Below are 26,617 nucleotides of genomic sequence, written 5' to 3' on the forward strand. Positions count from 1 at the left end.
TCTCTTTCCCTCCCCTCCCCTCCCCACCCCACCCTACCCTCTCAGGGTTTGGCTTTGACCAGACGTAGGGATGTGCGTGGCAAAAGCAAGCTAATGGAACTTTTTGTTCCGTCTAGACGTTTTAGGAGCAATGTTGACAATAAACGAGGCAAAGAAAATCCGGCAGATTAAGTAAGAAGGCAAGTCTGATAACCACATGCAGCAATAGGAGGTGTGGGAGAGAGACTGTAGTATTTCTCTGTGTTCCAGGCTGCTTTAATGGGCCTGCCTCTGTCTTCTGTTTCCTGTCATTGACGATTTTTATGAATATGAAACAAATGTTGGCTGGAAAACAACCTTTCTGGAATCTGTAGTACAATATGTGTTGAATGGATTATGGAGGCATCTTTTAAAAAATCCAGAAGGATTTCCTTTCTATAGACGATTTATCTCTGAGTGGCTGGGATTCTTTGGTGTTTGGTTTTTTAAATAAAAAAAAGTGATGAAAGAACATAGACACTGAAAACCCTGCATTTAACTTGGCATTTAATTATTTATACTCATCCCAATAAGGCTTCCAGGGCACACAAATTGAAGAAAAGCAGGCCATCACTTCAAATGAATAGTTAGAAATTGTTCATGTTTTCTCTATAGCATTGAAGAGATGGAAGGTACATCTCAAGAATAATTTTATATAATGACAAATTAATAATGCTGCTACCTTTGCCTATAGCTTTCAGATGTTGAAGCGTTCCACATTCTTTATCTAGTTATTCAGGGGTAGACGCTGGCCATGTGCACACATGTTTTTCTAGAATCAATTGGCATGAAGTACTTGGTTATATATAAAATTTCTATGCTGCCCTTCATCCGAAGATTACATGGCAGTTTACAGTTTGTAGCGTACACACAATGTAGATCTACTGCGTATATTTTGCCCCTGAAAAGCACATCTTGAGAAACTAGTTTGATTCCAAAAATGAAAGCACGTTGCAGATTAATTCTGCATTGACCTGCAGTGTGTCCGGTTAATGTAGCAGTTCCAGCAATAGTTTGTGTGTGTGTCTCCATACCTTCCCAATGGCGTTGTGGGTTGGGTGTATATCAGTATTGCAGTCGCCACATCCTTCTTCATTTATCTGGAGGAAAAGTTGTGGATCACCAAATCAAGGGGAGGGTTTGCAAATGTATGTCAACTGGCCAAATCCACCCTTGTAGATGGCAGTGTGTTCATGCAGAGTAGAGATTTGAACTGGGTGCTTATCACCTCCTGTACTATGCTAGTTCTCACATCTAGAATGGAAATCTGTTTAATATTAAAGCATATTCTCTCCCCCCTCCCCACATAACCCATCAGCCATAGTAAACTTGGTTGGTGGTCAGGGATGATGGGAGTTGTAGTCCAACAACATTTGGATGCCATCATGTTGACTACCTCTTCCTCATGGCAGAAGTTGTTCTCTCCTACCTCATGAGTCCTCCTGTCATAATCAGCAATAGGCAAAATTACTTCCTTTCTCCTTTTGCTACCCTGCTATATGCAAACAGATTAAAGAACATTCCTTGACCCAGTTACTGTTGTATTTTTGAAAATAGGCACAGTGCATGTCAGTTGATGGATTTATGCAGTGGATTTGTATGTGAGTCTTGTGTGATAATGCACGGAAACAGCTATGATATATCCTACTAACACATTTTTTGAAAACGCTTTCCTAAAAAATAATGCAACCTTTAAATATAGTGCAAATGTATTTATGCATCTTCTTTCTTTCTTTCTTTCTTTCTTTCTTTCTTTCTCTCTCTCTCTCTCTCTCTCTCTCTCTCTCTCTCTCTCTCTCTCCCCCACACACACACTTTAGAACTGTGACTGAATCTAAGATTCAAAGTTTTGTTTAAATGGATAGACATGATGCACATTTGTGGGAGAGTTGAGCTGTGCGTGAAAGCTTCCAATTCTCTGAATTTCATTGTCCTTGGATTGCAGTGGAAGTTCCCTGCAATGCATCCTGGTTGATGTGTTGAGACAGCATCACTGCCCCGAGATTTCCTACCCGCCTCCTTATAAGCAGGTCATTGCTGTTTGTGTTGGCAAAGCTGTAAAGCCTTGTGTAAGGCAGGAGGAGGCAGGAGGAGGAGGTGTTGGCAGCGTATCATGTGACTCTGCTCCAGACTCATAAACAACCATGTCATGTGGCCTGTCCAGGGCTTCAGCGTAAAAGAATATGAAGGGACCTGCGTCTTTTATCTCTTCCCTTTCAGCCATTAGGATGATGCTTATATGTACATATTACGAGACTGATTGATTAGTAGATTAACCAGGTCTCTTCTCCCAACTTCTTCCAATTAGTTATATGGCTGTTTCTTTCCCTGGTGTGTTTTGTTGCGAAGATTCGCATGCTAGTGTTTTTTTGGTCTTTAAATGCAGGTTTTAAATCACCAGCCCCAGTTTGTGCCTCTCTCCCCCACCCCTCTTTTGGTAAGTTGTCTGTCTAGATTCTAGAATATTGGGGAAGAAGGCATTCTTCATATTTCAAGGGCTTCTGGTTTTCTTTTCAATAATGCAAGTCACAGTACCACTTGTAACACTACCTGTATGTTGTTATGTACAATAGGGGCAAACGTATTTGCATAAGCACAGTTAATGATGCAAATGAAGAAAATTCAGTTTGGCTTGAAACAGTTTGTTATAGTTGAGTTTCTAAACAAAAGCAGATGCCCCATCAGCGAGCTACAGCCTTCCACGAATATTGAGAGAGGGCAAAGAGGTATGGATGGATTTCACCAACCAAGTGTGCCTACAAATCCCATGTCCACCGGCCCCCAGTCAGCATGGCCCAATGCCAAAGATAATGGTTCAGCAAAATCTGGAAAGCCAAAGGTTCATAACTCCTGCATTAGACTGTTTTGGATCAGTGGGCTGCCATTTAGAACATTAAGTTTAAAGTTTCATTATTTTTGAACATTTACAGTTTAAAAAGCTTTTGGCAGGAGGTTTTTTTTTTTTTAAGTTCAACCCTCTTAACTCATCTATAAAAATGCTTTGCTTGAATTTGGTGGCTTGTGTCCAGCTAAATGTTTTTTGAAGTGGACCTATTAAAATTAACCAACCCACATCAAGTCACATTCATACTGTACATTTAAAGTGCTATACTCTAACTACATTTTAAACAGGACTATCTCTCCCCCCCCCGATAATTCTGGGAGTAGTAGTTTGTTAAAGGTGCTGAAAATTGTGGGGAGGCCCCTATTCCCTTCAGAGGCTACAATTTCCAGAGTGGTTTAACAGGCAAACCTCCTTCCCGGGAAATTCTAGGAATTGTAGCTTGGGAAGGGAACAGGAGTTACCTAGCAACTATCAGCAACCTTATCAAACTACAGTTCCCATAATTCTGTGGGAGATGCCATGGTTGTTTAAAGTGGTATCATAGTGCTTTAAATGTATGGTGTGAATGTGGCCTTAGTCATCCATGAATTGCAGTAGGTCTCCTGTGGAGTATGACTAACATTTGATGCAACCCTATATCTCTGCCTACGTCCCCATCACTAATCATTACATTATACCCTGACATATGTTTTTTGTGGGTTTTTTTAAACCCAGCAAGGGAACAGTTTTTACATCTAATGAATTACCTCTTTTGGAGCCTCCAGCATAGTCTCGCTTGCATAAGGGGTGCTGCTGCTGCTTGATTGCTACCCAGCCCTCACACATGGGTATCTGCAATACTCATCTCTACTTGGGAACAGTTGCCTTAATCCAGGGATGAAAGAGAGGGTGGGATGGCTGTTTTTCAGCTCTTTCTTTTATAATGGGAGCTGAATTTACAAGCAAAATAGGACTGGTATGACTCTATTGCTAATTATCCCTGTAATGACTTCAGCCTATGGCTCTTTTTGTTTTGTTTCAGGGGTTCCTAATTGTTTGCAAAACATGTTCTGAGGTTGGCATCGCTTGCCAGAACTTGCTCTGGAAGTTTTCCTTTCTTTTCAAAACTCGCAGATGAGTTCACTTGAACTTGGGGTTTTTTTGGGAGGGGGTTGCGGCTTGGTACAGAGCTGCATGTATGTGGGGCCGTCTGTGTTTTGAAGAAGGAAGCGTTCTAGGATTTGGGTAAGGGGACCAAGTGTGGACTTGGACACCATGGCAGCTTAATTGCAAATGAGGTGGTAAAACTGTTTCAGGAATGCACTGCTTGAGACTGTAGGTGGAGGAATTTCACATTATTATTTTTTTAAAAAAAGAAAAACAACACTTCCTTGTGTGAGATGGAGGTACCGTTTATTGGTGACTAGAGCAGTTGTTTCGCATGCAGAACGTTCCAACGTCTTCATTTCATGAAGCACGTAATGGGAAAGGTCTGTCTCTCCTGCTCCCTCATTGCCTGAGACCCTGGAAAGCTGCTCCCAGTCAGTGTTGGCCTAGATCAGGAATAGGGAGGTGCCCCGGCCCGTCCCCCTCACTGGCCCTGCTCCCTGCCCTACAGGAGTGCTTTTGCATTACTGGAAAATGCCCTTGAACCCTGATTCTGTCTTATCCCAACTTGCAGTCCTCCAGATGTTGCTGATCTACAGCTCCCATCAATGCCAGCAAACATGACCAATGGCCTGTTAATGGTATTGTCATTTAGCAACATCTGGATGGCCAACAGGTTGCCCACACTTGCCCTTTGCTTGCCTAGGAGGGACGCCTGTGTGTGGAAACCTCTGCCTTTTGTGTGGTTGGAATATAGTCCTCTGTAGAAGTCATATGCATTGTTCCACACTCTGCTACCCGTGGCCCTAGTCTGTGAGGCTGAAATGGGCCAGAAAGACAAATAATTAGCCCCATGCAGCATGGAAGGCTGAGTTAGAAGCTGGGGGTGTTTGGAGTTGTATTCCAAAACACATCGAGGTTATCAGATTGGGGGAAGGCTGAATCCTGGTGGCCAAATGCATCTTCTTGGTTGCATTTCTCACCTATTCAATAATGTTGTATTGAATATAGTTGGGCAATATGTTTTAGTACTTCTATCAGTATTATATGTTGATAAGCATTAGCAGGGATTGAAAACTTTTGGCCCTGCCAGAAGTTGATGAACTACAACTCCCACCAGCCCTGGTCAGCATGGCCAATGATTATGAGAGTTGTAGTTCACATCAAAAAAATTACAGCGCTGTGGTACCACTTTAAACGGTAATGGCTTTCCCCCAAAGAATTCTGGGAGCTGTAGTTTAAGAGTACTATAACTCGGTGAAGGGGAGTAAGGATCTCCCAATAGTTCTCAACAGCCTTAACAAACTACAGTTCCAGAATTCTTTGGGGGGAATCCATAACTATTTAAAGCGACTTTATAGTACTTCAGATGTATAGTGAATGTGGCCCTGGAGGGCTAGAGATTCCCTCATGACTTACAGCTTGACACAGTACAGAAGATTTAAAAACGTCTCCTACCCCAAATTGTACACTTTCAGCCCAAACCATTTTAAATTAACAGAACTATAGAGAGAAACAAAAAGTAGAAAAGGAATTATCTTTCAGACATTTTGATGTGGAGCTGTATATGAGGCATGTAATTTACACATAAATGGTCTCTGGTACCAGGTCTGAGATGTCCTGCCAAAACCCACTTTGTGTGTTTGAGTTTGGAGACGCTGCCTCAGTTAAGCCTTCTCTTTTGCAAAAAAACAAAAACAGCCCCGGGTTTGTTTCTCCCTGGGACACAAACCTGCCTTGTTAGGAAATCAGCAAAGTTTGGGAGCCCACAATACCTCGCATAGCTCTGCACACAGCAACAAAGTGTAAAAATGGGGCCCTCGGTACAAACAAGCAGTGGAGCGATAAATATAGAATACCGTCTCAATTCCACTTTCATTAGTCATGGCCGGACAGTTGAGAGTTTAATAAACTTATAAGGAATATTGAAACAGCTTTGCATTTAAAGCAACTCATCAAGTTTTTATAGTTGGTGGGGTTTTTAAATTCATAGGAGGATCTCCTTCCTTTTTTTAGAACATCGCCACGAGAAACGTGGATTAACGGAGATTATAAAATATTGATAAAATATATGTTCTGTACAAGAGTGTGCTTTCTTTGCTTTCTCTCACACACATATACACACTGTCTTTTTCCCTTCCCAATCTCTTCTGGTAAACACCAAATGATATGTCAACCTTGTAGCAATATTAAATGTTCCACCTGGTGGAAAAAAATTTCTGTTGCACATTTCAAGTTGTTAATCTCCGCGGTCCTTAGAGGCCTTCAGTCTTCTTAGCTCAGTCCCATAAGGAAAGGGCCCAGTATCTTTTCCTTAGTCGGGGAGAGGTCTGCTCATAGCTAGGGGTCTGCTTTTGAGAATCATTTGCCATGTGGCCTGCTGCTTAAATGTTTTGGGTGGGCGACAGCATAGCTGTAGGCTCTAGCCATGTGGCTGACTGAGAGTTAGCATGGCTTGGGTGTGGTGAACCTTTGGCCCTCTAGATGTTGCTGGACTACAACTCCCATCAGTCCCAGCATGTATGGCCAATGGCAAGGGATGATGGGAATTGCTATTTCATTTAAAGCTCACTTCCCACAAGACATCCGGAAGCAATTTACAATACAAAGGCCTATATAAAAAAGCTGGAAATATAAAAAACAACTTTCAAATATTCAAGATACAGAAACATTTGGAATGTCACTTCCTACCCCATCCAAGGATCTGTCACTTGCTCCAACAAAAGTTGAATTTTTGTAACTTTTTTTTAAAAAAACACCCCAATAATACTGTATTTAGCAATATATGCAAGACTGTGACTTACTTGATCAGTATGAGATTTCTTAACTCTGTTAGGAATTTGTCAGTGCAAATATCTATAGTGACTTTATTATTCCCTCCCCCCCCCAAAAAAAATAATAATATTTGAAGTGTTGCTTTAGGTTAGGTTCTTAACTTGATTATTTTAAGCTTTATAAAATAAAGCCTTGTGGCATTCTGAAATACTTTGTCTCCAGGAACTTTGGGTTCCATTTAATGATAGTGTTATATTTTTGAATTACAGTAATGTTACTGATGCAATTCTCCTCCAGGCTTGTGAACTGCTTGCTGATGTCCAGTTCTAAGATGTTCGGTACTTCATTGTTCTTTTTTTCAGATTTCGTTTTAATATTAATATTTTTATTGTTCTTGTTAAATCCTCAGTAGGTTGGTATTTCAACCAGTCACCCCAGTCAACCAATTGAAAGCAAGGCAATTAATTGGGAAGTTTTGTAAAGCTTAATTCGATTAGGGTCTGTATGTATTAGTACAAGTCTCAAATGTAACTCCCCCAACCAGATGTTGTTAATTCTGGAAATGTAAGTGGTAGCAGGAGGGAGGAACTGCTATGTGGGAAGATCCTCAGAATATCTTGGAAGCCTCCGTTGGATAAGAGTGGCTCTGGTACGATGTAAACAGGGAACATATGGTGGTTCCTGAAATGTATTTGGGTCAAATGTAATTCTTGGATGGTAGACAGCATGCCCTGAGTTTGCTGTTGGGACTCTCTCGGGTTCAGCAGAATCTTTCTATGCTCTTTGCAAGTGCAAGCAATTGTGTGCAAACTCTGGAGTTTAAAGCAAGAGCACATAATTGCTTGCAGTTCTTAGCACCCGTGACAGTGAGAATAAAAAGCTATAAATAAGGACCTAGCAGGCGATTACTCCTTCCCCACCCTGTTCTCCCCTGACCACCACCACCTTCAAGAAATCTTCTAATTGTGGTTTAATTATCAGGAAGCAAAAGGAAGCCATTCAGTGTTCTCATGTTTGGTGTTACGACACTTTCCTCCTGTGAGTTCCTCCTCACAGAAATGTCATGGCTTTTATCCCTCCCACCCCCTCTCTTTCTTTATTAAGCTGCTCCGGTGAAGAGGAGGATTTACCCTGTGAGGCAGGAGGACGACGGGGAGTATGCAAAGTTAGGCCACATTCAGGGCATTCATTTAAAGCCCTATGGTACCACTTCAAACCGTCATGGCATCCCCAAAAGAATTGTGGGAAATGTAGTCTGTTAAGAGTACTGATATTTAGTAGGAGACGCCATTCCCCTCACAAAACTACATTTCCCACATTTCCCTGTGAAGAGGGATGATTGTTAAACCACTCTGGGAAATGTAGTTCTCAGGGTGGTATAGATAGTAACTTTGTGTGTTTGATGTGTGACTGTTGTTTAGAACTAGAGGAGGATCTTGGAAAACTCCTCAAGAAAGCAATGGCTATTGCTTTGCTCCACGTTGGGACATGCTGCTACTTGCAACTGAATGAATATGTATAATTTCACAAGCTCGATTTGCATTTCAGCTAGGTCCATGAATCATCAGAAATGGGTGTGGGCATGTGAGAGAGGGAAAGGAAGAGAGAGATGTCCCAGTTTTCTTCACACCCCTTCACTCTACACCCCCACCCTGCATTCCTCTTTTTCTTAGCGAGCCAATGTAGGACAAGAGTCATTGGGCTTGGTCCAGACAGACACTGGTTCAAAATCGGGCTAAGCCACAAATCAATAGCCTTAGGGCAGAATTGTTTTATGGCGTGCAGTCTAACCCTGTGTGCATTACCCCAAAATGTCTGCCATTTTACCACTTGCTGTTCTGTCTTGCAGGGTGGTTATACACATTCCTAAGGTCGTGTACATCAAGCAATTAAGACGGGTTGCCAACCTTTTTGAGCTAATAGGAACATTTAGAATTTCCTCCTCCATCCCTACATTGGGAATTTTGAGACGGTGCTGTGGATGCCAGTTAAAATGGCTGTCCTGAGGGGGGAGGGCATGGCATAGCACAAAATGGCTGCCCTGAAGATGTAGCATGATCGATCCCACATCTAAAAGAGCAGAAAAAGGAACAAGGCCACAAAGTGGTGTGGGAATTCCTGCCCCTCAGTCAGCTATCCCATGAATGGGTGGGATGGGGAGGCTCTTTCCATCTGTCTTTTGTTCAGAAGAGGGATCCATTTAACTGGCATCCAGTTAAATGTGGGCATATTTAAGGGTTGTGTGTGTTCAGTGTAGGAGAGGCCCATTCAGTACAAACAGGAACTGTGTAGGAAGAGCAGATAGCCTCTCATATATTGTGGATTTTTGAAGGGATATGTAACAGACCTTCGACTGGGCACTGTAGGTGGTACTATTGGGCATCCTGGCACCCATAGGTGCCAGGTTGATAACCTCTGACTTAAGACATTTAAAATGCACTGAATGAATACAATAATATGTTCTGAAGGGCAATTTCTGTAGGATGATGTCAAGCAGGTAGTTAGAAAACAGCCTCTTCCAAGATTTAATACGAGTTACTATTTCCAAATTCCACTTTTTGTGAGCGAAATCAGGCATGTTCATATACACAGCTCATATACAAATGCATAGTCATATACAAATGCTCGTCACCTTCTGAATTCCCTTCTTGAGACAAAAGTTTTGTTGAAGTATTCAATTGGATGGGGATTTGTTTTAATTTTGGGGTTTGTGGGAAGGATAGGGGTTGGCAAGAGCAAAGGGAAGACTTGACTATCATTTTACAAGAAAGGGAAGAATATTTCTTTTAAAAACTAAAAAGAAAAAAGAAAAAAACCACCACACTTGGCAACTCTGTGTCTGCCCGCGTGCGACTGGCGCCCTGCCAATCTTGGCGGAGGCTGTGGCCTTCGCTTGCCAGGCGTCTTACGCTGCTGGCTACGTTTCTTCATTCCCTCCAACTGACTGTTTATTCACCTGATTGTTCCGTTTCAGCCTTGGTGAAGTCATGGCGACCTTTTGAGGCATTCCAGAAAACTTGGTGTATTTGCTCTGTTATACTTCAACAAATAATTTACGGAGAGGTCTTCCCACGACGCAGTCTTGTGTTCAAAAGGCAGTAGTATGGTCCCCCTAATACTGAAACTGCCCCCCTTTTTTTCTTTTAAGTAATTTCCTTTTTTTAGGAATGTGAGAAATTGCTTTATTTGTATGTTTACCCTTCTCTCTCTCCTCAGAGTCTCAAGGCAGAGAGGACTCTTTATAAACAAAGCAAAACTATATACAACAATAAAAGAGGAAAAGCACCACATTTATTTTATTCTTTCTTTCTTTCTTTCTTTCTTTCTTTCTTTCCTTCCTTCCTTCCTTCCTTCCTTCCTTCCTTCCTTCCTTCCTTCCTTCTTTCTTAATGCATTTATAGCCAAATATTGCTCAAGGCGCTGTACATGGACCTCCCCCCCCCCTTTCCATTTAATCTCCACAACAATCCTCTGAGGTAGCTTGGATGGAGAGGCTTTCACTAACCTTAGGTCACCCAGCGAGCTACATGGCCAGGTGAACCTTGGTCTCTTACATCCTAGTCCAAACACTAACCAATACACTAATTTAATCTGACATACATTTCAAAATAACTTTTTTTTTCCTTTTGCATTTTCCATTCCTAGCTATCCTTTCTCCGAACTAGTTTTTTTATAACATGAGTAGCCCACTCCAACACCTGAAGTATTAAATTGTCTTTTTTACATAAGCTGTTAACTGACTCTTCTTGATAATTATCACCACTGGCAATTAATCAAGCTCAGTTCCCAGATTTTTCTGCTCTGTCGGTTTGCAGGTACTTTCCCATGCTTTGCCATATAATAGCCTAGTGATGTTCCAAAGTTGCAGAGTCTGGATCTTATTCCTATTAGGGGGACTTTCAAATCATAAAATAAATATTTCAAGGCACACGTTAAAAAGCATATTTTCGAAGAGAGTGTTAAGACGAAGACTGGTGGTTTAAAGTTAACACAAATGGGCTTCAGTTCCGCCGAAGAGCTGTGTGCAGACGGTCCCAGGTTCATTCCCTGGGAGGGGCTGGGAATGTTCACTCTCTGAAATGCTGGGGAAAGTTGCAGGATATTACCCATGTCCTGCTTGTAGTCTTTCCACAAAGATCTGGTTCGCCATTGTGGAAAGCAGGATGCTGTGCTAGATGGGCTTTTGGTCTGATCTAGTAAGGACTCTCTCATGTACTTAAAATGATAAAAGGACAAAAATCGAGGCCAGGAAACCAGAGGGGCTCGGTATAAACGCAGCTTGTGTTAGAAACAGCCTGTTCTGGTTGTATTGTAGCTTTTTATGCTTTCTGAAACATGAGCGATGCAAGAGAACCTGTTCAGCTCATTGATGCCAGATTAGTTTGGTGTAGATGGTGTAGATGACCCAGGCAGTGTTGTAGGTTTTTGTTTTTATTTGCAAATCACCCTAAATAAGTGTGCATCAAGGTACATAATATTTTAGGTACCACAAGCTGAGCTCTAAAGGCATGGTATATATCCATGTGTCTGCGGCTTTGCTTGATATCCTTGTGTAAACGGGAAATCTTGTTACCACACTAAATCTTACGTTTTGGCACTCGTGGGGAGCAGCAATCCATCTGCTTGCAAGACGCGCTGTCTGGAGCTGCTAATGAAATCCCTTAATAGCCTTGGAGACTTCTAATATTTACGTACACTGAGCTGAGGCGCAGCCCACTGCAGGCTAGCAAATCTGGCATCCAAGCAGAGAGCCTTTATGATGTCAGGTTAACACCGGTTGACTTATTTAAACTACTCGTTCAAAGTAATACTTCGAATGGTCATTTACTATCTTTAGCTGAAGACAAAAATAAGAAAACTCGCAGCTGCCTGTGTCTAAAGCTGCTGTGATGTCATGCAGTGTTCGCTAAGAACTCTGAACTGCTTGAGCAGGGAAATGTCAGCAAAGGAAGGTTGATAGGCTGTGTAACTTCTGTGAGGCAGGTGAAAGGGTAGGAACTGTAGCGCAGCATTCAGACTCCTGCTTTGCAAGCCGAAGGTTCCTAGGTTCTTTCCTTGACAAGTCTAGCCAAAAGGACATGGGGACACAGGGAGCTGCCTTACACCACATCAGACTGTTGGTCCATCTACCTCAGCCCTGTCCATGTGGACTGGTAGAGGGTCTCTAGGGTTTCAGAGAGAGGGCTGGGGCCTTCTGCATGCAAAGCAGATGCTCTGTCATTGAACTGTAAAACATTTGTGATTGTAACTTTGTTTTAAAACTCTTTTAAAGTATTCGCTGTTGTACACGTCTTGTAATACTTTTTTTTAAAAAATATGTCTAGCCATTCTGTCTCTAGGAGTAGAAGAATGGACTATGAATCAATCAATAAATGCGTCTGATAATGCAGAATTTAAACTGATAATTTGGGGGTTGTGCTTTGCCACCTAAGGGGCTGCATTTCCTTCTGGGCAGCCTTCCACGGGCCATGTACCAGTGGTGGGCAGGGCCAAAGGTTATAGTCATAGATGTAATTTCTTTTACCTTTGTACAGTAGACTAGCTTCTACACACATACACTGCTCTAGCCCTCATCCAGATAAGCAAGAGGCATTATCAGAATTCAAGCCAGGCAAAAATTACTCTAGGTGTGAAACTTGTCTCATGTGGGGGGTGGACTGGGGAAAGCTGGGGAGGCAGTTAGAGAGCCCCAGAGGACTGCATTCAGCTCCTGGGCCTGAGATTCCCCACCCCAGTGCTGTGCCATTGTTTGGGTTGCATTTATGCCTTATAATGTGCCCCTTATTTATGCTGCTTTGCTCTTTTTCCTCCTTACAGTGTGTCCCAGCTCATGTGGCAAACATGCTTGTACTGACCAAAATGAATGTTGCCACCCGGAGTGCTTGGGAAGCTGTACGGCCCCAAACAACAACTCGGCATGTATGGCTTGTCGCAACTACTACCACGATGGGACCTGCGTCGCCACCTGCCCGCTCAACACGTACAAGTTTGAGGGCTGGCGCTGCATCACAAAGGAGGCCTGCTCCAAAGTGGCCTTGGAACACTTCGAATATGACAGCTTTGTGATTCATGACGATGCGTGTGTGTCCGACTGTCCTCCTGGATTTGTGCGCAATGATACTCAAAGGTAACACACACACACACACATTGCAAGTTGCTGTACTCTTTGGGAAACAGAGTTGGAGAAAGGCTATTCAGACATGGAGGATATTGCAGTAGAGCATCTGTCCCATTTTCTAATATTCCATTAACAATGCAGTACCTCTTTTATTATGGAAGTGTGGCTTTTTGACCAGTGTACCAACTATGGGTTAAACCACAGAGCCTAGGACTAGAAGTGCCATTTGCTAAGGGTGCTGAGAATTGTTAGGATCAGAAGGTCAGCGGTTCGAATCCCCACGATGGAGTGCGCTCCCGTTGCTCGGTCCCTGCTCCTGCCAACCTAGCAGTTCGAAAGCACCTCAAAGTGCAAGTAGATAAATAGGTACCTCTCCGGCGGGAAGGTAAACGGCGTTTCCGTGCGCTGCTCTGGTTCGCCAGAAGTGGTTTAGTCATGCTGGCCACATGACCCGGAAGCTGTACACCGGCTCCCTTGGCCAGTAAAGCGAGATGAGCGCCGCAACCCCAGAGTCGTTCGCGACTGGGCCTAATGGTCAGGAGTCCCTTTACCTTTACCAACTATTTATGTGCAGACCAGGGGTGGCCCATCCCGTTTAGCTGCCTGAGGCGAAACAGAAATGTGCCACCCTCTGCTTGCACTGCACACCCACAGCCTTGCCACCCCTCTCGAAGCCTCGCTTCCTGGGGTTGCATGGCTACTGCTTCTGGGTTCTGACAAGATCACATGACAGTTTTTTGTCACAGACCTCTGGAGGTCTCTATGATTTTGTAGGATTCTCGCGAGATCTCGCTGGGAGCCACTGCAGCCACTTGGGCAGTGGAGGTGGGCCTGGAGACGCCACTTGAATTCTGCCACCTGAGATGGCTGTGTCAGCCCTCGTTGATGGGCAGGTGTGTGCACAGAAACCAGACTTTTTTATTGCAGGAACATAACAGGGTTGGAGTAAGATGAGGGTCTTTTGTTATTTCCCTGGGAAGAGGGCTTGACTGTTAAACCACCTTAAGGAACTTCAGCTCTCTGAGGAGGAGAAGGCGGGGGGGGGGGTGTCTAACAACTATCAGCACCCTTAAAAACACTACAGCCCCCAGGATTCTTTGGAGGAATCCATGACTGTTAAAAGTGGTATAGTAGTGCTTTAAGTGTGTTGTGCCCATGAGGCAAGTTGAACAATCCATGGACAGGTATTCTTCCACTGCAGATCAACTTATTGTGTGCAGACTACTTCCTCTGTGTTGCAGTCAATGAGTAATGAAAATCTGTGTGAACTTGCCCCTAAATCCCTTTAGCATTGTAGCATGTGTTTCATTTTTAAACCTTTGGCCAAAGAGCTTGGGTGACAGATTCTGGAGGGATGACCATGTTAGTCTGTTGCAGCAAAAAGAGACAGACTAACTTAATGGGTCAGAAGTAGGCCCAGAATCTTACTTTGTTGGGTGCAAGACAAATAAAACTTTGGCATTCTCATGAGTGGATGGTTAGATAAATGAAGACCATCCTTCCTCTTGAACTTTTTTTTTAAAAAAAAGTTCTGTGGAGTGTTTGCCTTTATTTGTTCAGCGATTTCATTTTCTGTTGACATCTGACTTCTCATGTTTTTTATGTTAATTTATCCAAACAAACCATCCTCTGGCCCCCCAAAGAGTTCCTAGTTTATATACAGGTGCAAAGTACTGATCTTTGCCCCTCATTAGAAACCCAGTGTTTCATCATGTTCATATATTGTACTTGATATAACTTTATCTCTTTCAGGATCTCCTGCGACTTTGGTTTCACTCTCAATTTCTTTTCTCCTTCCTTTATTTTCTCCAAAATTTTATCTTTTTTCTCATTTTGGACTCTCTTCTTAATTGCATTCTGTTGTATCAGAAATCCTCTTCAAACCGCTTTGCTTGCGTCCCAGATTACTCTTTTTTCAACAGTGGTGTTCATATTTATCTCGAAATAATCTCTCAAGGTTTTTTGGGCCTTCTTAGTCAGGAAATAGAATGGAAAATTAAACAGATGAGACAAAAGACGTTTGAATTGGCAAATAAATGCGGAAAACTGCTGGCTTGGCAAATGAAAAAAAAAAGACAAAAACTTAATATTATTACAAACTTGTTGCCTCTGACTACTTGAGTTTTCAGGCAATTAAAAACACTCATAAAAAGCACAAGCCTCTTTATCGGAGCCTCTGTGTGGTAATGGAGAAGATGGGAAGTGGTGAATTGAAAGCCAATGAAATTTGTAGTGTCCTCTCATCCCTTACCCACTTGCCTTCCCATGATTAGCACTGATAGCTGCAAGGGAAGGGGTGGCAATTATTGGTGTGTTTACTTTTAATGGTTTCTGGCATGCACCAACAGGGCCATGTACTGAGAGCGCTTGAAATAAGTGTGAGGATCAATCAATCATTGGGTTGTTTTTGTTTTTGATTATGTATTCTGTGTTTCTATGTTATAACCTGCAGGTATAGGGCGGTATACAAATTTAATAAATAAATAAATTTGTATGCTGCTTTACCAAAGTTCAAACCATGCTCAAAGTGGCTTACAACATATAAAACATTACACAATTCCAAATGTAGCAATAGTAGTTAGAAACAATAAACAAAACATCAAGTACACAACCAAATTGGACAGTTTCCACATAAACCATAAGATCTGAAATAGAAGTTACAAAAAATTAACAGCAACAACACACCCACACCCCGCCACCCAGCAATGCTGCCTCCTAAACAATGCCCCAGCCCAAGATTCTGTTCAGCAGCCTCAGCTTTTGTAGCTGGAGTCAGTCAGGGCCCCACCCTTCCAGGCCAGGTGGGAAAAGGCCTGCAAGGCAGGGAGCAGTTCTTCCAGGACTTACAGGCAATGACTGGAGTATAGTCACTGTGGGGATAGCTGACTTGAATAATTTCCATGTGGCTGAGCCATGAAGTCAGCTGACATAAAACAGAGAAGAGTCATGTCTCTGCCCCCAAGGAACTGGCAGTAGGAATGAGAGAGCAGCCTTGCTGGAGCAGAGCAGAGTTCCATCTGGTCCAGCGTTCTATTATCACGTTAGTCAAGGAGATATCTCTGGGAGACCCAAGAGCTGGACATTATCATCTTCATCATTATTATCGTCATTTATTTATTAATTGCCTTCTAAACCATCGTCTCAAGGTGATTTATGTAAAAAAAGGAACCAAGCCGCTGTGTTTTGCACCAACTGCAGCCTCCTGACCAGCCCTAAGTGTAGCCTTGCATAGAGCATATTGCAGTAACCCAACTATGAGCTGCTCAGTGCAGAGTAAATTGTGGCCAAGCTATATCCCTATCCAGGAACAGCAATAGCAAAAGTGTACTGCCTTTCTCTCTCCATTACTGAAGGTAATATACCCTATTGTTCGCTCCATAAGACGCACCTAGTTTTTGGTAGAGGAAAACAAGAAGAAGAAAAAATCCTGAATCCCAGAAGCCAGAACAGCCAGTGGGATCGCTGCGCTGCGTTCCCGTTGGCTGTCCTGGCTTCTGGCTTAGCCGTGCGCAGTCTCTCCCCGGCAGGGGATTAAGGCTCCCCAGGCAGGGGAAAAGCCCCCCAAGAGTTGCATACACGCTCCACGCGGCTCTTTAAAGGGAGCGCTGAGCAGAGCCTCCCACCTGCACTCGCTCCATAAGACGCACACACATTTCCCCTTACTTTTTAGGAGGGGAAAGGTGCGTCTTATAGAGCGAAAAATACGGTAGCCATCAGGACTAAAAGCCATGATAGCTATATTACCTTCATGACTAAAAACTGACGACTTACGAGAAGGTGACCCTCTATAAAGAGGAAAAAGATTGGAAGTTCTCAAATATATGGACTTCTTGCCATATATTTGAATGTCCCACCACTTCCTCCTCCCCTTCCTCTCTCCTCCCTCATTAAAAGTGCACACAGAACATAATTGTTTTGATTTATTATGGTTTAACTTGTGTTGTTTGACTATTGTTTTGTTTTTTCCTTCTTCTTGGGGAAGTTCAATTAAAAAAACCTATTGATTGAAAAATGGCAGGTTTTTGCTGATTATTTGTTGCCCTTCTCTCCTGACAGCATGTTCTGCAGCCCTTGCGAAGGACCCTGCCCCAAGGTGTGCTCCTTTGAAAAGACAATAACCATTGACTCTGTCACGTCGGCAGAGTTGTTACAAGGATGCACAGAAATCAAAGGGAGCCTCGTTATCAACATCCGCCGTGGAAGTAAGAAGCAGTTTCTGTTCACTTGCTTGCTTGCGCATGTTTGTGTGTGTGTGTGTGTAATCACCATCACTCCTATTTTTCTAGAAAATGTAGGTGCAGGAACTCACCACGAGCTTCTCCCTTGCTCTCTTAGAATGGCAGTGGTGCCTACCTGAGAGGTGCCGGAACTAAGCTCCTGTGAGCTCTGGCTGAAAAAACACTACTATTGTTTGAGAAACGTCTCCATTTTGGATACCTAAAAATAATGCAAGCTTCTTTAAAAAAAAAAAGTTTTCCCTTATTAGTGGTTTATTTTTATTTTGTCTTGTTTATTTATAAAAAGCAACAAGCTATGCAGAAGGATGGTAAAGTAGTCCTTTAAAAGAAATGGAATAATGCTTGCTTGGTAGAATGCAGGCCATTTGCAAGAAGTACTTGCTAAAGCAGGTATAGGGAGGGAGGGAGGAAAGGAAGCATCCTTTGCCTTCAAACACTCGGCAGACCGCAGGCAAGTTGAGTCTCCTGCCCTCTCCATTGGCATGGACTCCCCCCTTTCATCTCTGCGTTACAACACCTCCTGCCTCACCAGCAGAGTTTCTCTAATAATTACAGGGGCTTCCTGCCTTCCTCCACTGCGTCAGTAAGGAAAATGAGAAGATTCCACTTGCCTGGAGTGCCTTAGCCAAATGGCCAGGGAGAATATTTAGCATTTCCATTTGGATTCTTATTGGGAGCCCGAAATCTGCAAGATTGCTTATGGGCAACTTTTCAGCTTGTAACAAAATTTCTAGCTCTCATGAGTGGTAGAATGGTTTGGTAATCTCGTGAATCGTATTGTATTTTAACTTTTAATGTATCGCTTATATATTCAAAGCTTACTTACTTTCGTTTATTTTAAAAATTGTCTAGGCCAGTGCAGTAAATTTGATGATGATGAAAAACTACATTGTGCTTATCTTTCCTGGTCCACCTCTCAGTTTATTTGGCTTCCCACCATGAATATAAGTATTTGGAAGTTTGATTGTTGGAACAGAATAAAATGTGTATGGGAAGCTTACACACACACACACACACACACACACACACACACACGTATGCCAATAGGCTAAATCCACATACTTCTTACAGTTGAATTTTGTATTAGTTTGATCTGGGTAGAATGGCCTTCACCAAACTACTCTATAGGTGCCTACAAATCCCATACATCCCAGCCACCATTAGAACTCAGTGGTTTCTGACAATGGAAATTTTAGTCCAAAATATCCAGAGGGCACCAGATTGGGGAAGGTTGGAATAGAATATACAGTGTGGAGAGGAGCTCTTTTGTTCCACAATTGTTCAGACAATTACTGCCTCTTCTTAGATAAGGGAAATGAATTCACAGTATGACCTTGAAGGAGGGGATACTGAGATAAGGGCCACATTCACAACCATATATTTAAAGCACCATGATACCACTTTAAACAGCTCTAGCTTCCTCCAAAGGATTCTGGGAGCTGTAGTTTGTTAAGGGTTTTATAATAGTTTAGGCTTGCCATATTTCAAAAAGTAAAATTCCTGACATCCCCTTTCTTTTGAAAGAAAGAAAGGACACATTTTCCAACTTCAGCTCTTTCTTTCTTTCTTTCTTTCTTTCTTTCTTTCTTTCTTTCTTTCTTTCTTTCTTTCCTTCCTTCCTTCCTTCCTTCCTTCCTTCCTTCCTTCCTTCCTTCCTTCCTTCCTTTTCCCCACGGGGAAAGGGGGCAGTGGCACAGCCTCCTCCCCAAAAAACAAAAACAAAAAAAACCCACCACCCCCAGTGTCTTCAAGAGCTGCTGCTTCTTTCTCCTCCTCCTCCTCTTCTTCTTCTTCTTCCACCAGGGAGGAAAGAAATGGAGATTCCCTTTTGAGGCCCCCCCCCCCCCGCATTGGGAGGGTGGGACTGAGCAAGTAGTTCCCGAGCAAGTAGCCACAGGTGCCTTGTCCCCTTTTAGCCGGGCTCCTTGCCTCCTGCTCTGCAGCCTGGAAGGAGGAGCGATTGTCCCCCTCGAGGCAGCAGCTGCGGCAGCTTTGAGAAGGTAATGCAGCGGCTCTTGAGAGGGGAGGAAGGCATGGGCAGGATAACTGAATTGTCTTTATTTTCCTCTCTGGGTGGCTGGTGGGTGCTCAGGGCTGTTCTTGCCCTCTTTCCACCGTCTTCCATGCTCCCCTCCCCCTCAGTTGGGGCTGTTGCACGTGGGGAGGCATGGGGCGCAAGCGCGCTTTGGGTCTCCCATGTAAGGGGAGATATTCTTTCCATTGCTCAGTGGGGGGACGGACCCAGAAATAAACCCCAGGTTGCCATATGTACGGGAAATTCCGGACATCTTTTAAAATTCAATTCCCCTCCCCCCAGGACATTTTAGGCATCAAATTTCATGGCATGTCTGGAATTTTCTGGACGTATGGCAAGCCTAGAACCGATTCTCATCCCAGAGCTGCAATTCCCAGAGTTCTCTGTGAAAATTGGATTGATTGCTAAACCACACTGGGAATTGCATAACTGGGAGGGAAATAAGAATCTCCTACCAACTCTCAGCACCCTTAACAAACTGTAGCTCCAAGAATTCTTTGGGTGGGGGAAGCCATGACTGTTTAAAAGCAGTATCATAGTACTTTGAATGTCAGGTTTAAATGTGGCCTATGTCTTCAAATCAAATATGGGAGCAAAGAGCTGCTGCTGTTTAGAAGCTTGTGGTGTTTCTTTCCCCCCCTTGTTTCTTTTTTAGTTTTTTTTTTTATTAAGTAAGGGTGCATTTTAATGTTGGCACCTCCTTTTGCAGAGACGCTGGGTGGCACGTCTGTGGATTAAAGTATTTGCCCACTGGCAAAGTTTTTCCTACAGTGTACATGATGCCCTCTTTAAATACTGGCGCCGAAGCTTCCATTCCTGCCCTCCCTGGTGCCATGAGCTGGCCTCACCAAGTACATGTCTTAACAGAATACAAGTGCTTAGTTAACGATTTGTCGGGGTAGTGAATCATACTCTGGGAAGATTCCAACCAATGCTAAACTTTAAAAAGTGTTACTCTTCTTCTCTTTCTTGAAATGTGTGCTTTGTCTTTATTATAAACAAGCAAGGAAGAATCCAGAGAGGAACACTATAATTTTGTCTGTTGCATTGAGCCACATTTCTGCTAGATATTTAAAGGCACCACGATACCACTATAAAGTGGTGGATTCTCCCAAAGAATGATGGGAGCTGCAGTTTGTTAAAGCTGCTGAGAATTGTTAAAAGACTGCAGCTTCCCTCACAGAACTACACTCCCCAGAGTTCCCTGGGAAGAATGATTAGTTGTTAAACCACTCTGGGAACTGTAGTTCTGGGAGGGGAATAAAGAAAAAGGGACCCCTGACCATTAGGTCCAGTCGTGACCGACTCTGGGGTTGCAGAGCTCATCTCGCTTTATTGGCCGAGGGAGCCGGTGTACAGCTTCCGGGTCATGTGGCCATCATGACTAAGCCGCTTCTGGCGAACCAGAGCAGCACACGGAAACGCTGTTTACCTTCCCACCGGAGCGGTACCTCTTTATCTACTTGCACTTTGACGTGCTTTTGAATTGCTGGGTTGGCAGGAGCAGGGACCGAGCAACGGGAGCTCACCCCGTCGCAGGGATTCGAACCGCTGACCTTCTGATCCTAACAATTCTCAGCACCCTTAGCAAATGGCACTTCCCATAATTCTTTGGGGGAGCCATGACTGATTTTAAATATATGGTGTGGATGTAGCCTGAGTTCAGCAGGGAACTGTTTTGTGGCTCGTGGAGACAGTTCAATGAGGGTGAATAGGGCATTGTCCCACTAAACTCATTGTGCCCTCAGTCAGCCCCCCACGTCCAACTCTACAATTCTATGATACTGTGACCTGCTTGTCTTCTTAATTGCCACTACCAGTTCAAGGGTTGACCTTAGTCTCAGGGTTGCCCTTGTAGAGCTCAGTAGGGAGGAGTGTGAGGAGAAAACAAGAATTGGTTGATTCTGACCATCATTGGCTCTGGCTCCACCTACTGCTTGGCTCCCTGCCTTCTGCCCTACCAGCCCCAATGCGATCCAGCCTCCACTGATTACAACTTTGTTTCCCTCTGATAGCATTTTCACACCTTTCAAAACAGAACTTTAATTCTGCCTCATGTTGAGTCCTAAGTTAGCTCATCGTTTGTCTTAACTGGATCTGCAAGAACAAAATGTCCAAGATAAGAGAGGCAGTTAAAAGCTATAATTTTTTGGGGGAGGGGGGTGACATTCCTTTTGGCCTGAGTCATGATACAGCCCCAGAAATACCATAATTCTTTCCCTCTATTTATTTCCCTAAAGCAAAACTTGTGGGAAACCTAAACCTTGCGCTCAAGGAAGTGATAAGCAGCTTTCTTAAAAGTGCTGTAGAGAATCTGTACTCCATTCAGTCTCCTGTTAGAAACATGGACCGACTACCCTCCTTATCCTAATGGTACAGGAATAGGGAGGGCTAGTCTGGATGTCAGCTTTGAGTCCAGACCTATGGTTTTATGCCTGTATGATGGAATTCTGTAGAAAGAGAGGCTACTAAAGCGGTCCAACCAGTCTCTTTGTTAAATTAATAGCTGTAGGATATCTCTTTGCATGACTAAAGAGTACAGGCAACTAGTTGCCATAGAAACTACTGTGCTGGAGATGTATCCAGAAGGCCGGCCTTGCCCTGCCTCTTGCCCTGGCTGGAGGTGATATCCCTGGTATGTGTAGGCGAACAATAAACCTGGGCTAGTCTGATGTGGGCCTGGAGGTGGGCAGACACAGCATCCACAGCTATGGCTTTCAGGCGCCTAGAAACCTAATGAGGAAACAAATGCTACAGTCATACCTCGGGTTGAAGTAGCTTCGGGTCGAGCGTTTTCAGGTTGCCCTCTGCAGCAACCCGGAAGTAACGGAACGCGTTACTTCCGGGTTTCGCCGCATGCACAGACACTCAAAATGATATCACGCGCGGAAGCGGCAAAGCGTTTGCTTCAGGATGTGAACGGGGCTCTGGAACAGATTCCGTTCGCAACCAGAGGTACCACTGTATTGGCACATTAATGACCTGAATTGTCTTTTGTTCTGCTTGTATGTACTGTATGTGTACATAAAACCATATCTCACAAAGACAGCACAGTCTCCAGTGAACTTTATTCCAAGGAAACAAAACCTGGAGTATGCTCTGGCACCCCTGAAATCTTTCGTTTCTTAAGATTTTTGGGGTGTGTGTGTGAGAGTGACACTAATTTATTTGGAAATCCAAACACTCCTTTGGAGAGTTAACTAGGTGAAGCTTTCTTAGCACAGGGAGTCTGTTGGGAGTCTGTTGGGGCTTTATCAGAAGGGTTGAGACAGTGGAAATCCTACTATTCCAAATTACCCAATGAAGCTAAGTTGTTCTGGCAGTCCTGGACCTACTTCCAAAGGAAGTATTACTTCTCACCATGCGTAACTAACTTAAAAGAGTCCACCACTACAGAATGGGATGGTGGTCTTAAGCTTAGAGGCCATTAAACACGGATTAGACAAATTAATGAAGACCATGAGAGCCAACCTCCAAGAGTAGCAAACCTCTGGATAACTAAAGTTTCTAACCAAATCGGTGATGGGCATTGACCACTATGTCCTGTGTTTGAGAAGAGCCTTACTGGATCAGGCCAGTGGTCCATCTAGTCCAGCATCCTGTTCTCACAGTGGCCAACCAGATGCCTATGAGAAGCCCACAAGCAGGACCTGAGTGCAACAGCAATTCTCCACACTTGCTATTCCCCACAACTGGTATTCAGAGGCATGCAGCGTCTGACAGCGGAAGTAGAACAATAGCCATTGTGGCTATTAGCTGTTGAGAATTGTATCCTCCCTGAATTTGTCTAATCCTAAATTGAGTTTACGGACCTTGCATAGCTTGAGGTTCCGGGGCCAGAGCTTCTCAGCGGGATGTTTTCTGTTAGCATTAGTATGGTAAAATTTACGTCTGTCCTGGAGCCTAACAGGAGCAGTGGCTTCCTGTATGTTTAAATTTACAACTGCATCAGAAACTCTTGCCAAAGCATTGGCTGTTGAAAGCTCAGAATCTGACGCTGGCACTAGCAGGGTGCATTCATAATGAAGGGAAGGCCATCCGTACTGGCCAGAAACTGACGGTGTAAAATTGTAGCGGTATCTTGTTTTGCGTTCCATTTGCCTTGTGTTCGTAGGTAAATCATAAAGGTTGGACTGCTGAACAAGGAGTCTGTATTTAATCAGAGAAGGCAGTCATTAGTATTCTGATTGGGACAATGTGCAAAGGGAAGCTTCTGAAACTAGCAGTTTTTCTTCAACTCTTCTTTCAGGCAACATTGCCTCAGAACTGGAGAACTTGATGGGCTTGATAGAAACAGTGACTGGCTATGTGAAGATCCGGCATTCCCATGCACTGGTTTCCCTTTCATTTTTGAAGAATCTGCGCTATATCAACGGAGAGGATCAGCTGGAAGGGTGAGCATTTAATTGCCATGTAATGATGTTCTTGTTTCTACTATTTCTTCTGAAAACAGTGCTATTGGAGATACATTCTTTGGCATATATATACACGCACAATTGTGGTGGTCTCGGTCATGTGTTTGTGGAAGAGGCAATTCATGTGTTCTGACACCACTCCTTGTGGTCTCAAACCACAGGGTGATTTTCACCTTTGCACCATATGCGTGCAACAAAATTTATCAGTAGTGGAGGGGAGACAGCATGTCAGAATCTTGCAGGTTGTGGTTGTTTTTGTGGCAGTGGAGTTTGTCTGGGAAATTGCTGTGTATGTTCTCTTTCTCTCTGCTCTCTCCCCCCTCCCCCCCATTCCTTTTGGATTTAAGCTGTGACAGCAGTTAATAAACAAGATTTGGGAAAAACAGTTTGTGAACAAGGTGGTAGCAAGGTCATGGGAAAGGCACTGTATGTGTCTGATTTCTGATTTATCAGGTCTGAAAGGATTATGTTACAGCATGAGGGTTTCTTCACAAGCCTCCCTTTTTTCTCAGGCTGTGCTTTGGTGAGCTTTAAATTCTTAAAATTCCACTATGTGATAGAATAAGCTCGATTCTACACTCGAAAAATCCCACTGTCTCCCTTCCCCATGAAGATTGCCCTGACGGTGCACTTTGAAAGCAGCAACCAAGTGTTTTTCTTCTTTCTGCTCCTGGCAAATCCTGGGATCTGCTCTTCTGCCTTGAATAAGGAAAATGCCTCGTACCAAGGGAGACCATTAGCCCATTTAGCATAGTACTGTCTGCACTGGCTGGCAGCAGCTCTTCAGGGTTTCAGACAGGGGACATTCCCACCCCTACCTGGAGATGTCGGAGGACATTTTTCATGTCAGGCTGATTCTCTGCCACTGAGCTAAGGCCATTCTCTTAAGACATGGGAGCATTAAAAAAAATGCCTTATACTGAGTCAGATCAGTGGTCCATCCAGCCCAGTATCTTCTACACTGACTGGCAGCAGCTCTCCAGGGTTTCCGGCTGGGGAAACCCCCAGCTGTCTCTGAAGATGTCTACAGCTGAATGCAGCCATACATAAGAAGAACCTGCTTGATGGCCCATCTGTTCCAGTATCCTCTTCTCACAGAAGCCAACCAGATGCCTGTGGGAAATCTTAAAGCAGGATCCAAACACAAGAACTCACAACCCCTGCAGTTTTCGGCAACTGGTATTCAGAAGCATTGCTGCCCCTGGCTGTAGAGGCAAAGCACAGCCATCAGGGCCGATGGCCATTGATAGCCTTCTCCTCCATTAATTTGTCACATCCTCTTTAAAAGCCACTATGGGAGTTCCCTAGGCCCTCCAGGTTTCTCTGCCTGACCCTCAGGACCAGCTTTCAAAATTCACCAGGTGGATTTTGCACCTGGCTATTGGCCACTTGTGACCAAGTGAAGAAAGATGCCAGGATGGCCTCTGACAACTCCACCATCTGGAGATGCATGCCTGGGGATCCTGGGATCTTGACTGTTTTCACACACGTAACAACACCTCCTGTAAAATTCTGTCTATGATATTTCATCTGCACAATCCTAACCCAATTCCAGGAACCAAAAAGTCATTGAAAAATATGACTTCTGAGCCACCTGGCCCCCAAATGGCAACTAGGCATTCTGTTTTGGCAACTGTAATCCTGGTCTAAGGAACCATTTGGTGCGTAGCTTATATATCTGAGTTTCGGTTCGCGTCTCCACTCCTCCACACGCAGCTGCTGGGTGACCTTGGGCTAGTCACACTTCTCTGAAGTCTCTCAGCCCCACTCACCTCACAGAGTGTTTGTTGTGGGGGAGGAAGGGAAAGGAGAATGTTAGCCACTTTCAGACTCCTAAGGGTAGTGATAAAGCGGGATATCAAACCCAAACTCCTCCTCCTCCTCTTCCTCCTCCTCCTCCTCCTCCTTCTTCATTCACACTCTCCTTGAGTGCTGGAATGTAACTGGAATGTGCCCTTGAGGTCTCATAATGCCTCACACTTCCATGGATGGAGGATAGAAACTGGCCTACTGGTGGAAAGTAGCATTTATATTCATTGCTATGCCCTCTTTAGCCTCTGGCCCTACCTAACCCTGACATGTGGTCCCCAGGAGGTTGCCTAGAAGATAATATAGTCCTTAAATTGGAAAAGGTTTGTTGTCCCTTGATTTAACGGTACAGCCCTCTGCCACCCATTCTTACCAGTGTGGAAACAAGTAACCTGCAAGCAGTACTGTCTACCAACTAAACACATAGCCATGCTCGCATGTTTCTATTCCTTGCAATAAAGGTGTTGTTGCAGAAGTGTCTGGGCATGGTACTATGGCCATGTTTTTCAGAAATGTGAAAGATAAATCTCGTAAACAAATCCTTCAAAGTTTCCAGTCCACAAGGGGGTTATTCATTCACATACCTCTATTCCTAAATCAGTCATTTGCAGGCAAAAAGAAAGGGAGGGAAACCAGCTTTTATCCTTTTATTTCCTGAAGGCAATGCTTCACTTTCCAGGGACAATTAGACAAGTGCCTCTGTTTACAAGGCTACAGCAAGAATCCTAGTTTGACTTTTGGGCCATTACTGCGCTTTTAGATCCTGGATGCTTCAGGAGAAGCAAGCAAAAGCACATCCTTTGGGTGCAGAAGGTTCCAGTTCAGTCCCTGGCAACTCCTCAGTGTCTGACACGCAAGAGAGCTGCTGCAAGCTGACATTGACAATGCTAGGCTATATGGACCAGTGGTCTGATTCTATGTAAAGAAGTTCCCTATGTTTCTGGAGCCCCAATGGTAATTAGTGCACTATTCCTTAGTGGCATTGGATACCTGCAATGCACAGCACTCTCCAAAGTGCCTCTTAATCTGCTGTTGCAGCTTTTCTAGGGTGGGGGAAGTCACTCTCTCCGAGCATCAGTGATTCTTGTGGGGGTTCTCCCTAGCAGAGCAAAGAGTGCCCCCCCCACTTGTGTGGATTGTCAGCCTTGTAAGCTCCCTACTGTAATGTTCATTTGTTTTATTTGCAGGGAGGCAACAAGCAGAACAGAAAATGTGTACAGTTGTTGGCAAAGACTGGTTTTGCTTTCAAAACATTCATGTCCTCTCCCTCCCTTATTT

At 43.9% G+C, this 26,617-nt stretch overlaps 1 protein-coding gene across 1 annotated transcript in view; it reads left to right on the forward strand.

Moving 5' to 3' along the window:
• IGF1R (insulin like growth factor 1 receptor) overlaps positions 1–26,617 on the forward strand; it is a 186,307-nt gene that overhangs the window by 113,826 nt on the left and 45,864 nt on the right. Inside the window, exons 3-5 of the mRNA XM_079954192.1 lie at positions 12,542–12,851; positions 16,899–17,044; positions 23,365–23,509. Of these exons, the coding sequence (XP_079810318.1) occupies positions 12,542–12,851; positions 16,899–17,044; positions 23,365–23,509 (601 nt within the window). The remainder of the gene's footprint in view (positions 1–12,541; positions 12,852–16,898; positions 17,045–23,364; positions 23,510–26,617) is intronic.

This window comes from Podarcis cretensis (genome assembly GCF_951804945.1).
Source record: "Podarcis cretensis genome assembly, chromosome: 14".
Taxonomy (NCBI): domain Eukaryota; kingdom Metazoa; phylum Chordata; class Lepidosauria; order Squamata; family Lacertidae; genus Podarcis; species Podarcis cretensis.